Below are 15283 nucleotides of genomic sequence, written 5' to 3'. Positions count from 1 at the left end.
TTAATTTGTATAAATGTATACTATTTGCTTTGTCGCTACATGGTTTGTTTTGTTGATTTCAATCATTTATTTCAGGTATTCATAAGAATAAACATTACTTTGGAGTTTTCATGTGCTCTCTATTCAAAGGAGAAGCTGTGATGAGTATTTCTGTACTTTCATGTGCTAAACAAATTTCTAATATAACTTGGATATTCATAATATAATCTGTTATAAAATTTAATTTGTCAAAGGGATCTAAAATATAAACATCAGCCCAACAGAAAGTGGAAACCATAACACTAGTAAACTGATTTTAGTCCATATTTCATGAAGCAGTCAGGAGCAGTTTGAAACTGCATGATTTAATAGTTCTTTACCTTCAAAATACGTAGAATGCGAAGAAATCGAACAACTTTTATAAAGATCACTGTTTGAATCAAATCAAAAGTCTGATAATTAATGAAATTTGTCTCAGTAAGCATTACATCTATGATGCCAATTAATGTAGTTGTTAACTCAAATAGATTCCAGGCATGTAAAAAATATTCCTTCTTCATTGCTGCTATCTGTCGATTTAAAAAGAAATTATATTATCTTATTTGTTTTTGCTTTTACTACACCATTTTCCATAATAACTGAAACATTACTAGTTAGGTTTTTCTCTGATCTACCTTAAGATTCTACTTGTCTAAAATACTAGGAAGTAATCATATCAACTTGAAATTAAATGGTTAAAATATTGAAATATCTATTCCAAGAGATAAAATATTCAAAATACCTACTAACTTATTAATTCATTCTTTATTTATTTAAAAAAATTTTATTGAAAACCTACTATAACTAAGAGAGTAGGAGAGGTCAAAAATGATTGTGGAATCCAGCCTGGGAAATTAGGTTTCCAGGGGAATTTTGAAGCAAGAGTAGGTTTAGAGATGATACATTTGTTTTGAATATGCTGTTTGAGATGTTTGCACAGTATTTTATTGAAGAGATCCAGTCATCAGTTGTCTATATGATCTGAGGCTCGGAATAAAATCTGAGCTGGAGACATGAGTTTGGGAATCATTAGACTATGAATGGTAGTTGATGCCAGGGAAGTGGTTGAGATAGCCTGACCCATGAGGCCCTTTATTATTTAATTCACGTCTGTGTCTCCTGTCTCATTTTCCATATCCTCCTCACAGATTTAACATCTCTCCAATCTGCATCGTGACCAACCCATCCCTAAGCTCCTGTCATTAGGAATATTGTTCCTTGTATGTGTCACATTGTTGCTTCTAAGTGTTCCCTTGTTCTTGTTGTCCACTCACATACTCCCTACTTTGACTCCTATTCATTATTCAGAATTCAACTCAAGCATCTCCTTTCCTTAATAGCCTTCCTTCTCTAAACCTACTATTCTGTGTAAGGAACTCCGTTTTTTTCCCATAGCACCCTGTGTAGGTCTCTATCATAACACTTAAGATACTGATTTGTAAATTTGATTAATTTGTATTTTTTAGCAGCCTGATCCCCCTACTCACTATGATTCAGAGACTGTAGGAGACAGACCTATTTACGCCAGGGAAAGCGTAAGTTCGATTACAAATTAAGAAACTGTCATGCTTGTTTGTAAACAGACTGTTGTGTGTTTAGTGGTATAGAGTCATTTCCCTTGAGTCTGCTCACATTTGGCGGGGCTGAGGAAATTCAGTGTCTGAATCTAGGGAGCAGAAGACCAGATCCTGGTCTTGTGAGGTCCTGCTCAAGGCACCATTCAGCTACTGTAGATGCCTCATTTCCTTCTTATTGAAACAGAATATAGGTTAGATCATTCTCTTAGGAACTTGAAAGAACTAGTATCAACAGTAAGACTTTATCCAGATGCCCAGTATTTGGAAACGTGAAGGAGATTTTTGGAGGTCAATAGAATACAGCCACAGGAGAGGAAGAGCTTAGTATAAAAGGATAGTGTAGGCTTCAAAGGAAGAGGGGTTTGTTAAATATAAGGCTGTTAAAGAATGGTTAGAAATTCGGGTAATGGAAGCCTCCAGCACTCAGATATAGAAGAGTGATTACCCTTCCTCTGAGAAAGTTTCAAAAGATCCATTACTCTAATAGGTTGAGGAGTGTTTTGGGAAAAGTTTGAAAATACAAGAAGGAAAGTTTAAGGTAGAATTGTGTATTAGAAAGAACACAAACTTTGAGGGGTTGGATCCAAACTCTATTATCATTAGCTATGTGACCTTAAACAGCTTCTCAGAGACTCAGGTCCCTCATCTGTAAAATGCAAGTCATAATATATATCTACATTAAAGTGTTAACTTAAGAATTTGAAATGTTATAATTGCAATGATACCTGGTACCTTAGTGATCATTTATTATTGTTATTAACATAATGAATATTTTAATAGGCATAGTACAAAGGGGGCAGAACTGAACTTGTGTAGAAAAGACAGCAAAGAAAATAAGTGAAGGCAAGCTTGTAAATCGGGCAGTGAAGATGAATCCTGAGTTAAATAGAAGGGAGAGACAAGAACAGAGTTGCACATTTGGGAGTAACCTCTTAGCTATGAAGTGTAGCGATGTCTCTGCAGTCCTGTTCTGCTCTCTTAAGTGGACCTGACTGAAGGAGCTATGGCTATGCACAGTTGTGACAGAAGCTTAAACCTGGCAAAGTACAAAGACCACAGAGCTGGAGGGATCATTTCCTCTCATTTAGGCCAACCCTGATATCTTACAGAAGAAGAAACTAAGGTTGGGAAAAGTTTAGTGACTTGGTGAACAGCTAATTGTCTGTCAGAGAAAACCAAAACCAGAGCCAAATCTGCTGCATCCCAGCTCGGTGTTCTTTCCACTATAGTACATATTAAGTGATTTTAGGGAATCCTTTACTCACACTCACCCTGGTACTAACCCTAACCCTAATTGCTTTATTTCTTCTTAATTAGGTGACATCTCCTATGGTCGTTCCAACTAATTGGAATTTATTACATACAATGTGATTGAATGTGAAGCCATTCCCCTCTCCCCACCAATCACAGCTCTGCAGTAGCATTTTAATTTTCCAGTAACGATTCGAGATTTCATCCACTTTGTTTGAATATCATATATAATTCTTCTATTTAAATCGTCTGGCTAAAAATATTTTATATTACAACTTGATCCATATGACACAATACTATTATCAGTTTGTGGACCCATCAATACATTTCCATCATTTAACAACCACTTTTATACTGGATTTAACAAATCAAATTATGAAATGTTTTTCAAGTATAAATGAATTTCTATCAATCTACTTATCCATCTGTTTATCTATCTAGTATAAAAACAATAAAATGGGACTTCCCTAGTGGCACAGTGGTTAAGAATCCACCTGCCAATTCAGGGGACACAGGTTCAAGCCCTGGTCCGGGAAGGTCCCACATGCCGTGGAGCAACTAAGCCCATGTGCCACAACACTGAGCCCACATGCCACAAGTACTGAAGCCTGCACACCTAGAGCCTGTGCTCTGCAACAAGAGAAGCCACTGCAATGAGAAGGCCTCGCACCGCAACGAAGAGTAGCCCCAGCACGCCACAACTAGAGAAAGCCGGCGCACAGCAACGAAGACCCAAAGCAGCCAAAAATAAAGAAGGAAAGAAAGGAAGAAAGAAAGAAAAAATCTTCCATTAAAAAAAATAAATAAAATGAACATCCAGGTGCTCACCTCTCTGCTAAGTTAAAGAACTTTGCCAATACCTTTTAAACTCACTCTGCATCCCTTTGACACACACTAATTAAAAATTTGCAAATACAAAATCAATCCTTAAAGTATGAATATTTTCTATTGTCACCCTAAAATCACCTTTAAAGAATAAATTTGTTTGAGGAGTGAGGGAGAATCTTATACACTCCTTTGGAAAACTGTCTGTAGCTAGTGTTGAAAAATGAAATTAGGAAATCACCCTGTTAGACATATCACACACACACACACAACACACACACAAAATCACATTTTAGCTTACCTTAAGTAGTGCCTCCGTGATATAAAATGCAAGAAAAGAGTAGTTAGCATATGCTAATTCAAGCTCATAGATATCGTTTAACACAGATATCCAAGAAATTATAATAGGAAACATATTCATTACTATCACAAGGTATCCGACATACTCAAATTCATCAGTAAATACTATTTTATGACATACACGAAGAAAGCAATGTCTGTAAAAAAAAAAAAAAAGATAGTTTTATCTGATAAAATAATTACACTGAATTAATTTCAATGTATGCTCAGTTCTGTCCTAATCATCAATAGCTACAAAGCCCAGCTTAATTCTGAGAAGTAGCTGTCACTACCATACACTTTCTGGCATCCTACTTCATATACTTTCCTTTAATTTCTTCCTCTGCTAAATATCTTCAGGCTGGTTTCCCCTCTTTCTCACTTTCCTCACCTCTCATTCATTTTTACTTATACTTTTAGTAGAAATACTTCAGATCATAAGACAGGGATAATTCAAATTGGAAATATTAAAAAAAAAACAAAGCAAATCTCTCCCACCTTCTAATAATTTCACTTCTCAGAGATGGCTACTATTACATTTGAATATTTTTCCAATATTTTTGTTTATATAATCATGTTTATAAATACAAAAGGAATTATATCATACATATTGTTCTATAACCTGTTTTTTTTTTTTTTCTCTTAGCAATGGATCATGAGCATTTTTCCTTGTCAAGGCATATAATCTGGAACAAATCCCAGCATGTGTGGTAGTGGAACAGGTTAGGTCGTATTTTATCAAAAACTTTAAATTAACATACATGCTTTGAAAAATTATTTTTATACTGAGTATGCTAGACAGAATTGTGGGTGAGAGGAATTACTTAATGTATTTTTAATTTTATTTTTAAATTATTCAATTAGTATAATAATGCATTATTATTGCTAAAACTCAAATGAAATTATTGATCAATTATTGATTGAAGAGTGGGTAAGTGCTGGATTACTTATCTATTCTTAGAGGTAGATCCACGTTACGCAGGACCTGAAATTTTTACAATTTGGAGCCCTGTCTAAGGAAAAGAAGATGAAATTACGAATACGTATATGATGCTGTCATCAAATTGCAAAAATCCTCCAAGGCCTCAGGCAGTGCCAGTGTGAGGGAGGAGCCATAGAGTGTAAGCTTTGTTAAGTTTATGGTAACACTGCCTTTGCCCTTCTCAGCCCTCTCTCCAGACTGTTTTTCTTTTCTATTTTTTTAAAAATTCAGCCATATTAAGGTATAACTGGCATAAAAAATTGTAGATATTGAAAGTGTACATCATATATACATGTATATATACAATACAATGTATATACATATACATTGTGAAAGGATTCCCCCCATCTAGTTGATTAACACATCCATCACCTCACATAACTCTTTTTTGGGGGTGTGACCATTTAAGTTCTACTCTCTAGCAAATTTCAGTTATAAAGTACAGTGTTCTCAATTATAGTCACCATGTCTTACATTAGATCTTCAGGCATTATTCACCTTATAGCTGAAAGTTTGTAACCTTCTACCAATCCCTATTTCCCCAAACCCTCAGCTCTGGTTTCTACTCTCTGTTTCTATGAGTTGACTGTCTTTTTTTTAATGAATAAATTAACTAATTTATTTTTGGCTCTGTTGGGTCTTTGTTGCTGTGCACAGGCTTTCTCTAGTTGTGGCGAGGAGGGGTTACTCTTTGTTGTGGTGCACGGGCTTCTCATTGTGGTGGCTTCTCTTGTTGCAGAGCATGGGGTCTAGGTACGCAGGCTTCAGTAGTTGCAGCATGCAGGCTCAGTAGTTGTGGCACACGGGCTTAGTTGCTCCACAGCATGTGGGATCTTCCTGGACCACGGCTTGAACCCATGTCCCCTACACTGGCAGACGGATTCTTAACCACTGCCCCACCAGGGAAGTCCCTATGAGTTGACTTTTAAAAATCTATTATTTTATTTCATTTTTTTCATTTTACTTAGTTTTAGAGTTAACATATAAGTGATGCCATGCAGTATTTGTCTTTCTCAGTCTGGCTTATATTTAGCATAATGCTCTCAAGATCCAACCATGTTGTCACAAATGCAGGAATTCCTTCTTTCTCATGGTTGAGTAATACTCCATTGTATTTTCTTTATCCATTCATCCATTGATGGACTAAAAATTGTAGATATTGAAAGTGTACATCATATATACATGTATATATACAATACAATGTATATACATATACATTGTGAAAGGATTCCCCCCATCTAGTTGATTAACACATCCATCACCTCACATAACTCTTTTTTGGGGGTGTGACCATTTAAGTTCTACTCTCTAGCAAATTTCAGTTATAAAGTACAGTGTTCTCAATTATAGTCACCATGTCTTACATTAGATCTTCAGGCATTATTCACCTTATAGCTGAAAGTTTGTAACCTTCTACCAATCCCTATTTCCCCAAACCCTCAGCTCTGGTTTCTACTCTCTGTTTCTATGAGTTGACTGTCTTTTTTTTAATGAATAAATTAACTAATTTATTTTTGGCTCTGTTGGGTCTTTGTTGCTGTGCACAGGCTTTCTCTAGTTGTGGCGAGGAGGGGTTACTCTTTGTTGTGGTGCACGGGCTTCTCATTGTGGTGGCTTCTCTTGTTGCAGAGCATGGGGTCTAGGTACGCAGGCTTCAGTAGTTGCAGCATGCAGGCTCAGTAGTTGTGGCACACGGGCTTAGTTGCTCCACAGCATGTGGGATCTTCCTGGACCACGGCTTGAACCCATGTCCCCTACACTGGCAGACGGATTCTTAACCACTGCCCCACCAGGGAAGTCCCTATGAGTTGACTTTTAAAAATCTATTATTTTATTTCATTTTTTTCATTTTACTTAGTTTTAGAGTTAACATATAAGTGATGCCATGCAGTATTTGTCTTTCTCAGTCTGGCTTATATTTAGCATAATGCTCTCAAGATCCAACCATGTTGTCACAAATGCAGGAATTCCTTCTTTCTCATGGTTGAGTAATACTCCATTGTATTTTCTTTATCCATTCATCCATTGATGGACACTTACGTTATTTTTATATATTAACTATTGTGAATAATGCTACTGTGAAATGGGAGTGCAAATATCTCTTTGATATCTTGTTTTTAATTCTTTTGGATATATACTCAGAAGTGGGATTGCTAGATCATGTGGTAGTTCTATTTTTAATTTTTTGAGGAGTCTCCATACTGTTTTCCACAGTGGCTGCATCAGTTTAAGAGATAAGAGAATGTGAAATGAACAAAGAACTATATAAAGTAGCAAGAAAACAATTATCAAATGGCAATAGTAAATCCATACCTATCTACTGATGATTTTCAGTAGTGGTATGCTTAGATTCCTTTCTCTTTATCTTTTGTGTATCTACTATTGTTTTCTGCTTTGTGGTTACCATGAGGTTTACATAAAACATGTTTATATTTATAACAGTCTATTTTAAGATAAACTTAACTTTGAATACATACTAAAATCTTTACATTTTTACTCCTCCCCTCCACATTTTATGTTTTTGATGTTACAATTTACATCTTTTTACCTTGTGTATCCATTAACAAATTATTGTAGTTATTTTTAGTACTTCTGCCTTTTAACCTTCATACTAGATTTATAAGTGACTTACTCACCATTATTACAACATTAGAGTACTCTGAATTTTAGTATATATTTATTTGCTTATGAAATTTATACTTTGATATGTTTTCCTGTTATTAAAAAATTCCTGTTCATTTTACCTTGAAAGGGACTTTAGTCCATTTTAACATTTCTTGTAAAACTGGTCTTGAGGGTGCTGAATTCCTCAGCTTTTTCTTGCCTGGAAAAACTCATTATCTCTTCTTCAATTCTGAACAGTTTTGTTGGGTAGGGAATTCTTGGTTGGTAGTTTTTTCTTTTTTTTTTCTTTCAGTACTTTGAGTATATTATGCTACTCTCTTCTGACCTACAAAGCTTCTGCTGAAAAACATGCTGATAGCCTTATTGGTGTGTGTGTGTCCCTTGTATGTAACAAATTGTTTTTCTCTTGCTCCTTTTAATATTCTCTCCTTGTCTTTAACTTTTGACAATTTAATTACCTAATGTGTCTAGGTGTGGGTCTCTTTGGATTAATCATATTTGGAAATTTCTGAGTTTCCTGGATCTGGATGTCTGTTTCTTTCCCTATGTAAAGAAAGTTTCCTGCCATTAGTTTTTTGAATAAGTTTGCTGCCCCTTTCTTTCTCTCTTCTTCTGGGACCCCTATAATGTAAATACTGGTCCACCTGATGGTGTCCCATGAGTCATTTAAGCTATCGTCACTCTTTTTCATTCTTTTTTTTCCTCCTCAGATTGGATGAATTCTGCTGCCTTGTCTTTGAGTTTGCTTATCCTTTTTTCTGCTTGATTTAGTCTGCTGTTAAACCCCTCTATTGAATGTTTCAGCTCAGTTATTCTTCAGCTCTGTGATTTCTGTTTGGGACATATTTATACTGTTTATCTCTTTGTTAAATTTTCCCCTTTGTTTATACATTCTTCTTCTGACCCTAGTGAGCATCTTTGATCTCTCTAACAGATAAATCACTCTAACAGATATCTCTAAGAGATAAATCACTTATCTAAATTTCATTAAGGTGTTTCTGGAGTTTTATTCTGTTCTTTTGTTTGGAACATATTCCTCTGTTTCTTCATTTTCCTTCATGCTCTGTGTTGGTTTCTGCACATTAGATAAAACAGCCATCTCTTTCAGTCTTGATGGACTGGTCTTGTGTAGATAAACCTTATCATTCAGCCTAGCCTGAGCTCTTGGTTGTCTCTCAGACCTTCGTGATTGTCCAAGCTGCCTTATTTGCTCTTAGTGGCTCCCAGTAGTTGAGGATGTGCCAAGACCTGTTTGTGTCCCATTGTGGAGAGTATCATTCATCACCTACATGCAAGCTGTTTGGAAACTGGACTCCTCAGGTAGCAGCTTTTGAGGTATGCAAATAGACTTCTTTCAGGGAAAGACTGGGAGATGGGTATTTCTATCTGCTCCGTCTGCACTGAGCCCTGGAGCTGTAGTCCATTAAGAAGTGTTTCTTTGTTTGCTACAGTCCTGTGGGTCCTAAAATACAAGCCCCCTTGGCCACTAGAGCCAGGCAATCAAGAGGTGTGTCCTTTGTGTGGCAGCCACAAAATCCAGGGTGCCAAATTTTACACAAGCTCCTTCCAAGGAGACAACATCCTCATGAACCCATTAAGAACTGTTTCTTTGTCTGCTCTAGTCTTGTGTATTTTGTGGTTATAAGCCTCATTAGATTTTAGAATTAGGTATTTTGGGGGCCCATCCCCTAGGGTGAAGTCTTAAAAGTTGGAGTGCTAGATATTGGGCTCAAATCCTTTGCTTCTTGGGAGAGACTGGGAGCTGTGTGTTCCCTTCCGATTGTATGTCTGTGCCAGGGGGTGAGTTTTATGGTGAAAGTGTGTCTCAGCCTTTCCTACCTGTTTCAAAGTAGGTATTTTCTCATTAGCCTGATGTGTAGGAGTTGCTCAGATAGTTTCTGGATTTCTTTCAAGGAGAACTCATCCATGTTTAGCTGTAGGTTTGGTGTGTCCATGGAAGGAATTGAGTTCAGGAGCCTCAATGCCACCATCTTGGTTGAGAGAACAGACTGCTTTTTAAAATTTCTTCCAGCAATAAAATCACATCTGGCACAGCATTACATTTGAGGTTACCTTTTGCTTAAATTGATAATTGACTATAATCTGATTTGTTTATGTCAGATAGATAAATTAAAGGGGATATAATGGGAATTACTTACAATTCCTTTAAATCTTTAATGTTGGTGTTAGTTTTTAAACTCCTCCTGGAATGCTATATTGCTTCTCATTACTATTTTGGCCAAGGGTTCCACTTGGCCACTTGGCCACTTCTGCCATGATTCTTACAATATAGGTCAACAAGGCAATGTTTGTGTTCAGCTAGACACTAAGTATATTCATCCCAATCATACACTTAAGGACTTAGGGAAATAACCACACAGTGGACCTGGTGGACTTCTATGAGACAGACTGGGTCAGAAACTCCATAAATTATCTGGCCTAAAAGCTCCCAGTTTAACTTGAGGAACACAATAGTATTTCAAGCCTTTGGTATCAGTATCATTTAAAATGCCATAACCCAAAGTCCTAACAGAGTCTGAGTATTTTCTTTTCCCAATGCACAGGAACTCTGGTAAAATGATTAAATGTCCATTTGAGAGAAGATTGAGGAAATATTTATCCTACATATTTGTGGTGCTTCAGTTCTTTCTCAAGGACTCTGGTTCTGAGAATTGACTTAGCTATCTTGCAGTAATTGACTTCATGCCTTTGCTCAACAGCTCTCCCTTTTTATCTTTAGAAAGGTCAAGTAATACCATAATTAACTGTTTGTCTATATTGTCTTTTAATATACAATATTTGTTACCCATCCTTAGGTCAAACACTCTGACTGCTACTCCAGATTTGCTGTCCACAAAATAAAGTATGCCCACCTTGCCTCTGACATTTAAGTGTTGCCATCTGTCTTCTGCCATTCCCATTTCCTTTTGATACTAGAGAGGCCAGTTCCACAGCAGACTTAATGATGGTTAACCATGTCCTGCAGAGGACATCTATCATTGAGTTTCTCACTGTTGCCTTGGTGAAGGGAAATATCCTCCGTTCTTTCACAGGGAACAAGATCATGAAGTTGGTTCTTCATTCTAATATAATAAACCTAGTTAAATATTCCAATTTTATCATCTGCACTTCATTTATTGTAGGTTATTGGCCTGGTCAAGCTTCAAAGAACCATCTCAGGAATATAATAGCACCAGCTCCAAGTGTCCTTCCTAGATAGAATGTTGAATCCTGAATTATCATGGATAAGACCTCTGTGCCAATAAATTTCTCCCCAATCTGGCCTTATGTTGCAGCCTTCTGGTCCCATATCCTCAAGACCCATCTCCTTATATGTTCTACTAGTATTTGCTGATGTCAGGTCCTGTAATTCCATCAGCTGACAAGTTGTAGTCTCCTGAAGCAGCCACTATATTTCCCCCTCCAGCTGTGTTGAGACCTGACCTGGGTAATTACCTTGGAAGCAATGAAAAGGTGGTAGAAACTATTATATATATTTTTTCCATGTTATATAATTTATATATAAATTGTATATTTTTTCATTTTCATTATATAAATCTTCTTTTGGTGATTGGCCTTGTTCATGTTTGTGACTCCATCACTTACTAACTTCAACATTTCATTAATACTTATAGTCTATATTGGATAATTTTAATAACTGAAGTCTTAGGGATATAAATCTGCCGTTATTTCTGCTGATTCACTCTCATGATTATTTATTTCCTTGTGTCTTTGTTCATCTTTGATAGTGACTTCATCCACTGGTTAGAGAACTCAATTTTTATTTAGCACAATAATAAATGCTAACATTTAAGTGCTTACTTAGTGCTAGTCTCTGGACTAAGTGCTTCTACACACACTATTTATGCAATCTTTACAACAATCCCATAATGTAGGCAGAGGTGAACCCAACTAGCATATACTAATACCTACTATATGCCAGTTATTTTGCCAAATGCTTTACATATATCAGTCTCCAGAATATGACATCGATATTACTTTATCCGTTTTTCAAATGAGAAAACTGAGACCTGTAAAACTTATCCAACTAATAAATGATAAAGACTAGGATTCTAAACCAAGCCATCTGACTCCAGAATCTGTACTACCTACTCTGAGATGAGTGATACATAAGAGACAGCCTAAAATGTAGACGACTATAAATCCTAGTTTTTCAAATCTCCATTTCTTTGTTACATCAACAGAAGTAAGTACTCAGAAAGTTGTAGCCTAAGTCACTATTGAAGGTTTTAAAAGAACCATAGTACAAAAATATCCATTTGGTATTTACTGATACTCCTATTGAGAAGAGGGAGACCTCTCTTGAATCTAAGAAAAGAAATAAAAGATATCCCAGTTGGAAAGGAAAAAGTAAAATTATCTCTATCCCTAGGTGATATGCTCTTAAATACAGAAAGTCCTAGAGAATTCACAAAAAACAACTAGAGCTAATAAATGAATTCAGCAAAACTTCAAGATACAAGATCAATATACAGAAATAACCTGTATTTCTATACACTAGAAATAAACACTACAAAAATGAAATCAGAAGCACAATTTTATTTGAAATAGCATAAAAGTATTTAGGATTAAATTTTACCAAAGACATGTACACTGAAAACTTTAAGACATTCCTAACAGGAATTAAAGATCTAAATAAATGAAAAGACATCCCATGTTCATGAATCAGAAAGTTTAATATTTTAAGATGGTAATACTACTCAAAGCAATTTACAAACTAAATGTAATCCCTAAGAAAATCTCAATGACATTTTTTATGTGCATAAATAGACAAGTTAATCCTAAAATTCATATGGAATTGCAAGGAACCCTGAATAGCTATATCAATCTTGAACAAGTGGATGGACTCACATTTCCTGATTTCATAATTATCTAGCAGATGTGGAAAACAATTTGGTGTTTCCTCAAGAAATTAAATAAATTAATTAAATTAAATAAATGTTATTTTCATATGATCCAGCAGTTTTACTCCTAGGTGCATACCCAAAAGATGGAAAGCAGAAATTCAAACAAATACATGTACATAAATGTTCATAGTAGCACTGTTTACAATAGCCAAAAGCTGAGAACAACTCAAATACTCATCAACCGTTGAATGGATAAAGAAAATACAGCACGTCTGTACAATGGACTATTATTCAGCCATTAGAAGAAATAAAGTATTCATACATGCTACAAAGTAGATGAACCTTATGCTACAGATACATGCTACAATGTGGAAGAAACATTATGCTGAGTGAAAGAATCCAGAAACCGACTTACTTCACCCTGTATGACAGACTCTAGGTCCATCCACCTCACTACAAATAACTCAATTTCGTTTCCTTTTATGGCTGAGTAATATTTCATTGTATATATGTGCCACATCTTCTTTATCCATTCATCTGTCGATGGACACTTAGGTTGTTTCCAGGGTGGGATAGGGAGGGTGGGAGGGAGGGAGACGCAAGAGGGAAGAGATATGGGGATATATATATATGTATAGCTGATTCACTTCTTTATAAAGCAGAAACTAACGCACCATTGTAAAGCAATTATACTCCAATAAAGATGTTAAAAAAAAAGAATCCATAAACCGAAGGCTATATGTTATATGATTCTACCTATATAATACATTTGGAATAGGTAAATTCATAGAGACAGAAAGCAGACTAGTGCTGGGGAAGAGAGAATGAAGAGCTTAATGGGTACTGGATTTACATTTGGGGCAATGAAAATGCTGTGGAATTTGACAGAGGAGATGGCTGCCCAACGTGAATATACTAAATAACCCTGAATGGTACACTAAAAATGGTTAATGTTTAATCTTGTATGAAATTTACCTCTATAATAAAAGTTATTACACTATATCTTTTTTTCTTTAAGTAACTTTTTGTATGTATATAAGTAATTTAGTTGTAAACCACCTCAAAATATTTTACAAAGTATTCAGGATATAAATTTTTAAAAATAAATAAAAGGAAATTTCAAATGATTATAATAACATTTCTAGTAAGGTTTAAAAGCACTTACCTTGATGGGATCCCTTTTTCCTTTTTCGTATTATACACCCAGTTGAGCAATACTTTTCTAGTAAAGACAAGAATTTTTTTGCTTTCAGAATAATTCTTTATTGTCTCTGCACTTATATATCTAAAAAAAAGAAAAAAGAAGAACCTTTAAATATGCTTTAAATTTTTTGAGATAAGTTTAATGCAGTATTGTCAGGAGGCAGGAAAACTATTTTGTCCAGTGACGACAGGAAATGAGACACTTTCATGGGCATAGGTCCAAGTCATGAAGATGTAGATGAAGGTGGATATATAATTATGAAGTTAGATTGTGGGACTCATCATTAAACAGAGAGTAAAAAAAAAAAAAAAGGAGATAAATGGTTCAAAATAGAGAAGTCAAGTTTCAGGGAGAGAAAGCATACCATGATTCAAATATTTGGGATTCAAATATATGTGGGTTTTTGTGTTTGATCCTCCATTATCTGGGTGGTAGTGAACAAATTACCTCATTAACCTGTTTGCTCTCAGAATGGAAGTAAAAATACTTATGTCAGCCTGGGAAACTTAAATGAGAAAGCATATATGAGGCATCCAGCCCAACTCACACATTTGCCCATCTCTTTTCTTGCACCTTCTGGGCAAGTAATCAGGGAGTTTATGGGGAAAATACAAGTGGAGAAGTGAAAGAGTAAAAATAGTTACTTGGAGAAGTTGGTGCTCATAAACTGCCAAAAGACATTTGCCCCAAGTTGCCTGTAGGTTTCTTCTGGGTTTTTTGTTGAGGCAGTTCAGATCTATGTGCTATGATTTGGTCTTGCTGAGAAAATCTCCTTGGTTTTATGAGGAACTTACCTGCTGCTGACCAGATACTTACATTGTCTTCATCAGAAGGAGGATGGGGCTCCATCCCTGGATCTGAGGCCCTACCTTAAAATGCAGCTTAATGGAAGGGCATTGGTGACTTAAGTACAAAGGTGGACCTTGTTCTTCCTATGGATTATGATGTTCTCACCCTAAAATTGGGGCAATTTCTCTGTTACAGGGATACTGATATAATTAAAAAGAAGGAAGTTATTCCGTTCTCTGTGATTCAATATAATCATGTGGTAATTACATGGAAAATCATGAATGTATATATGACTTGATTCATTTCTGATTTTTAAAATATTTGATTGAGCACCTTTTATGCTTGATAAATGCATGGGGTAAACCATAAATACTGGTCTCTGCCCTCAAGAATCCAGAAGACTAGTGGAGTAAAACATACAAACAACAGTTGCAGTTAATTGTAGTAAGCGTTCTGCAGAGACAACAAGAGGACACTCTGGACCCACAAAGGAGGGTGTTGAATATAGTCTTGGGGAATCAGGAAACCTTCCTGAAGGAATTAATGTCGAAGCTAAGACTTGATCATTTCACAAGTTCCTATGAATCCTAAAATTCTGTGATATCAATGTGTGTGATATTTTACAGGCCAAATTATTGTGTTTTTCAGGCTCCTGAGTTCCTATTTTATATCAACATGTTCACTGTTTAGACCTGATTTAGGAAAAGAGTATGATCTCTCTAACTAGACAGTGAGGTAGGATAGCTTTGAACCTGTGCTCTGTAATTCATTAGTTAAATAACCTTGGGTAAATTATTTAATCTCT

The 15283-nt window shown here is 35.7% G+C and overlaps 1 protein-coding gene across 1 annotated transcript in view; it reads right to left on the bottom strand.

The window, feature by feature from the left end:
* SLC9C1 (solute carrier family 9 member C1) overlaps positions 1 to 15283 on the bottom strand; it is a 93506-nt gene that overhangs the window by 25073 nt on the left and 53150 nt on the right. The window contains exons 14-16 of the mRNA XM_024735320.1: positions 13651 to 13770; positions 3973 to 4168; positions 360 to 548 (exon numbers count right to left, since the gene is read on the bottom strand). Coding sequence (XP_024591088.1) covers positions 360 to 548; positions 3973 to 4168; positions 13651 to 13770 — 505 coding nt within the window. The remainder of the gene's footprint in view (positions 1 to 359; positions 549 to 3972; positions 4169 to 13650; positions 13771 to 15283) is intronic.

This window comes from Neophocaena asiaeorientalis, unplaced genomic scaffold (assembly GCF_003031525.2).
Source record: "Neophocaena asiaeorientalis asiaeorientalis breed wild unplaced genomic scaffold, Neophocaena_asiaeorientalis_V1.1 scaffold136, whole genome shotgun sequence".
Lineage (NCBI taxonomy): Eukaryota > Metazoa > Chordata > Mammalia > Artiodactyla > Phocoenidae > Neophocaena > Neophocaena asiaeorientalis.
Note: the sequence above shows the minus strand (reverse complement) of the source record. Positions and strands in the feature narration are given on the sequence as shown.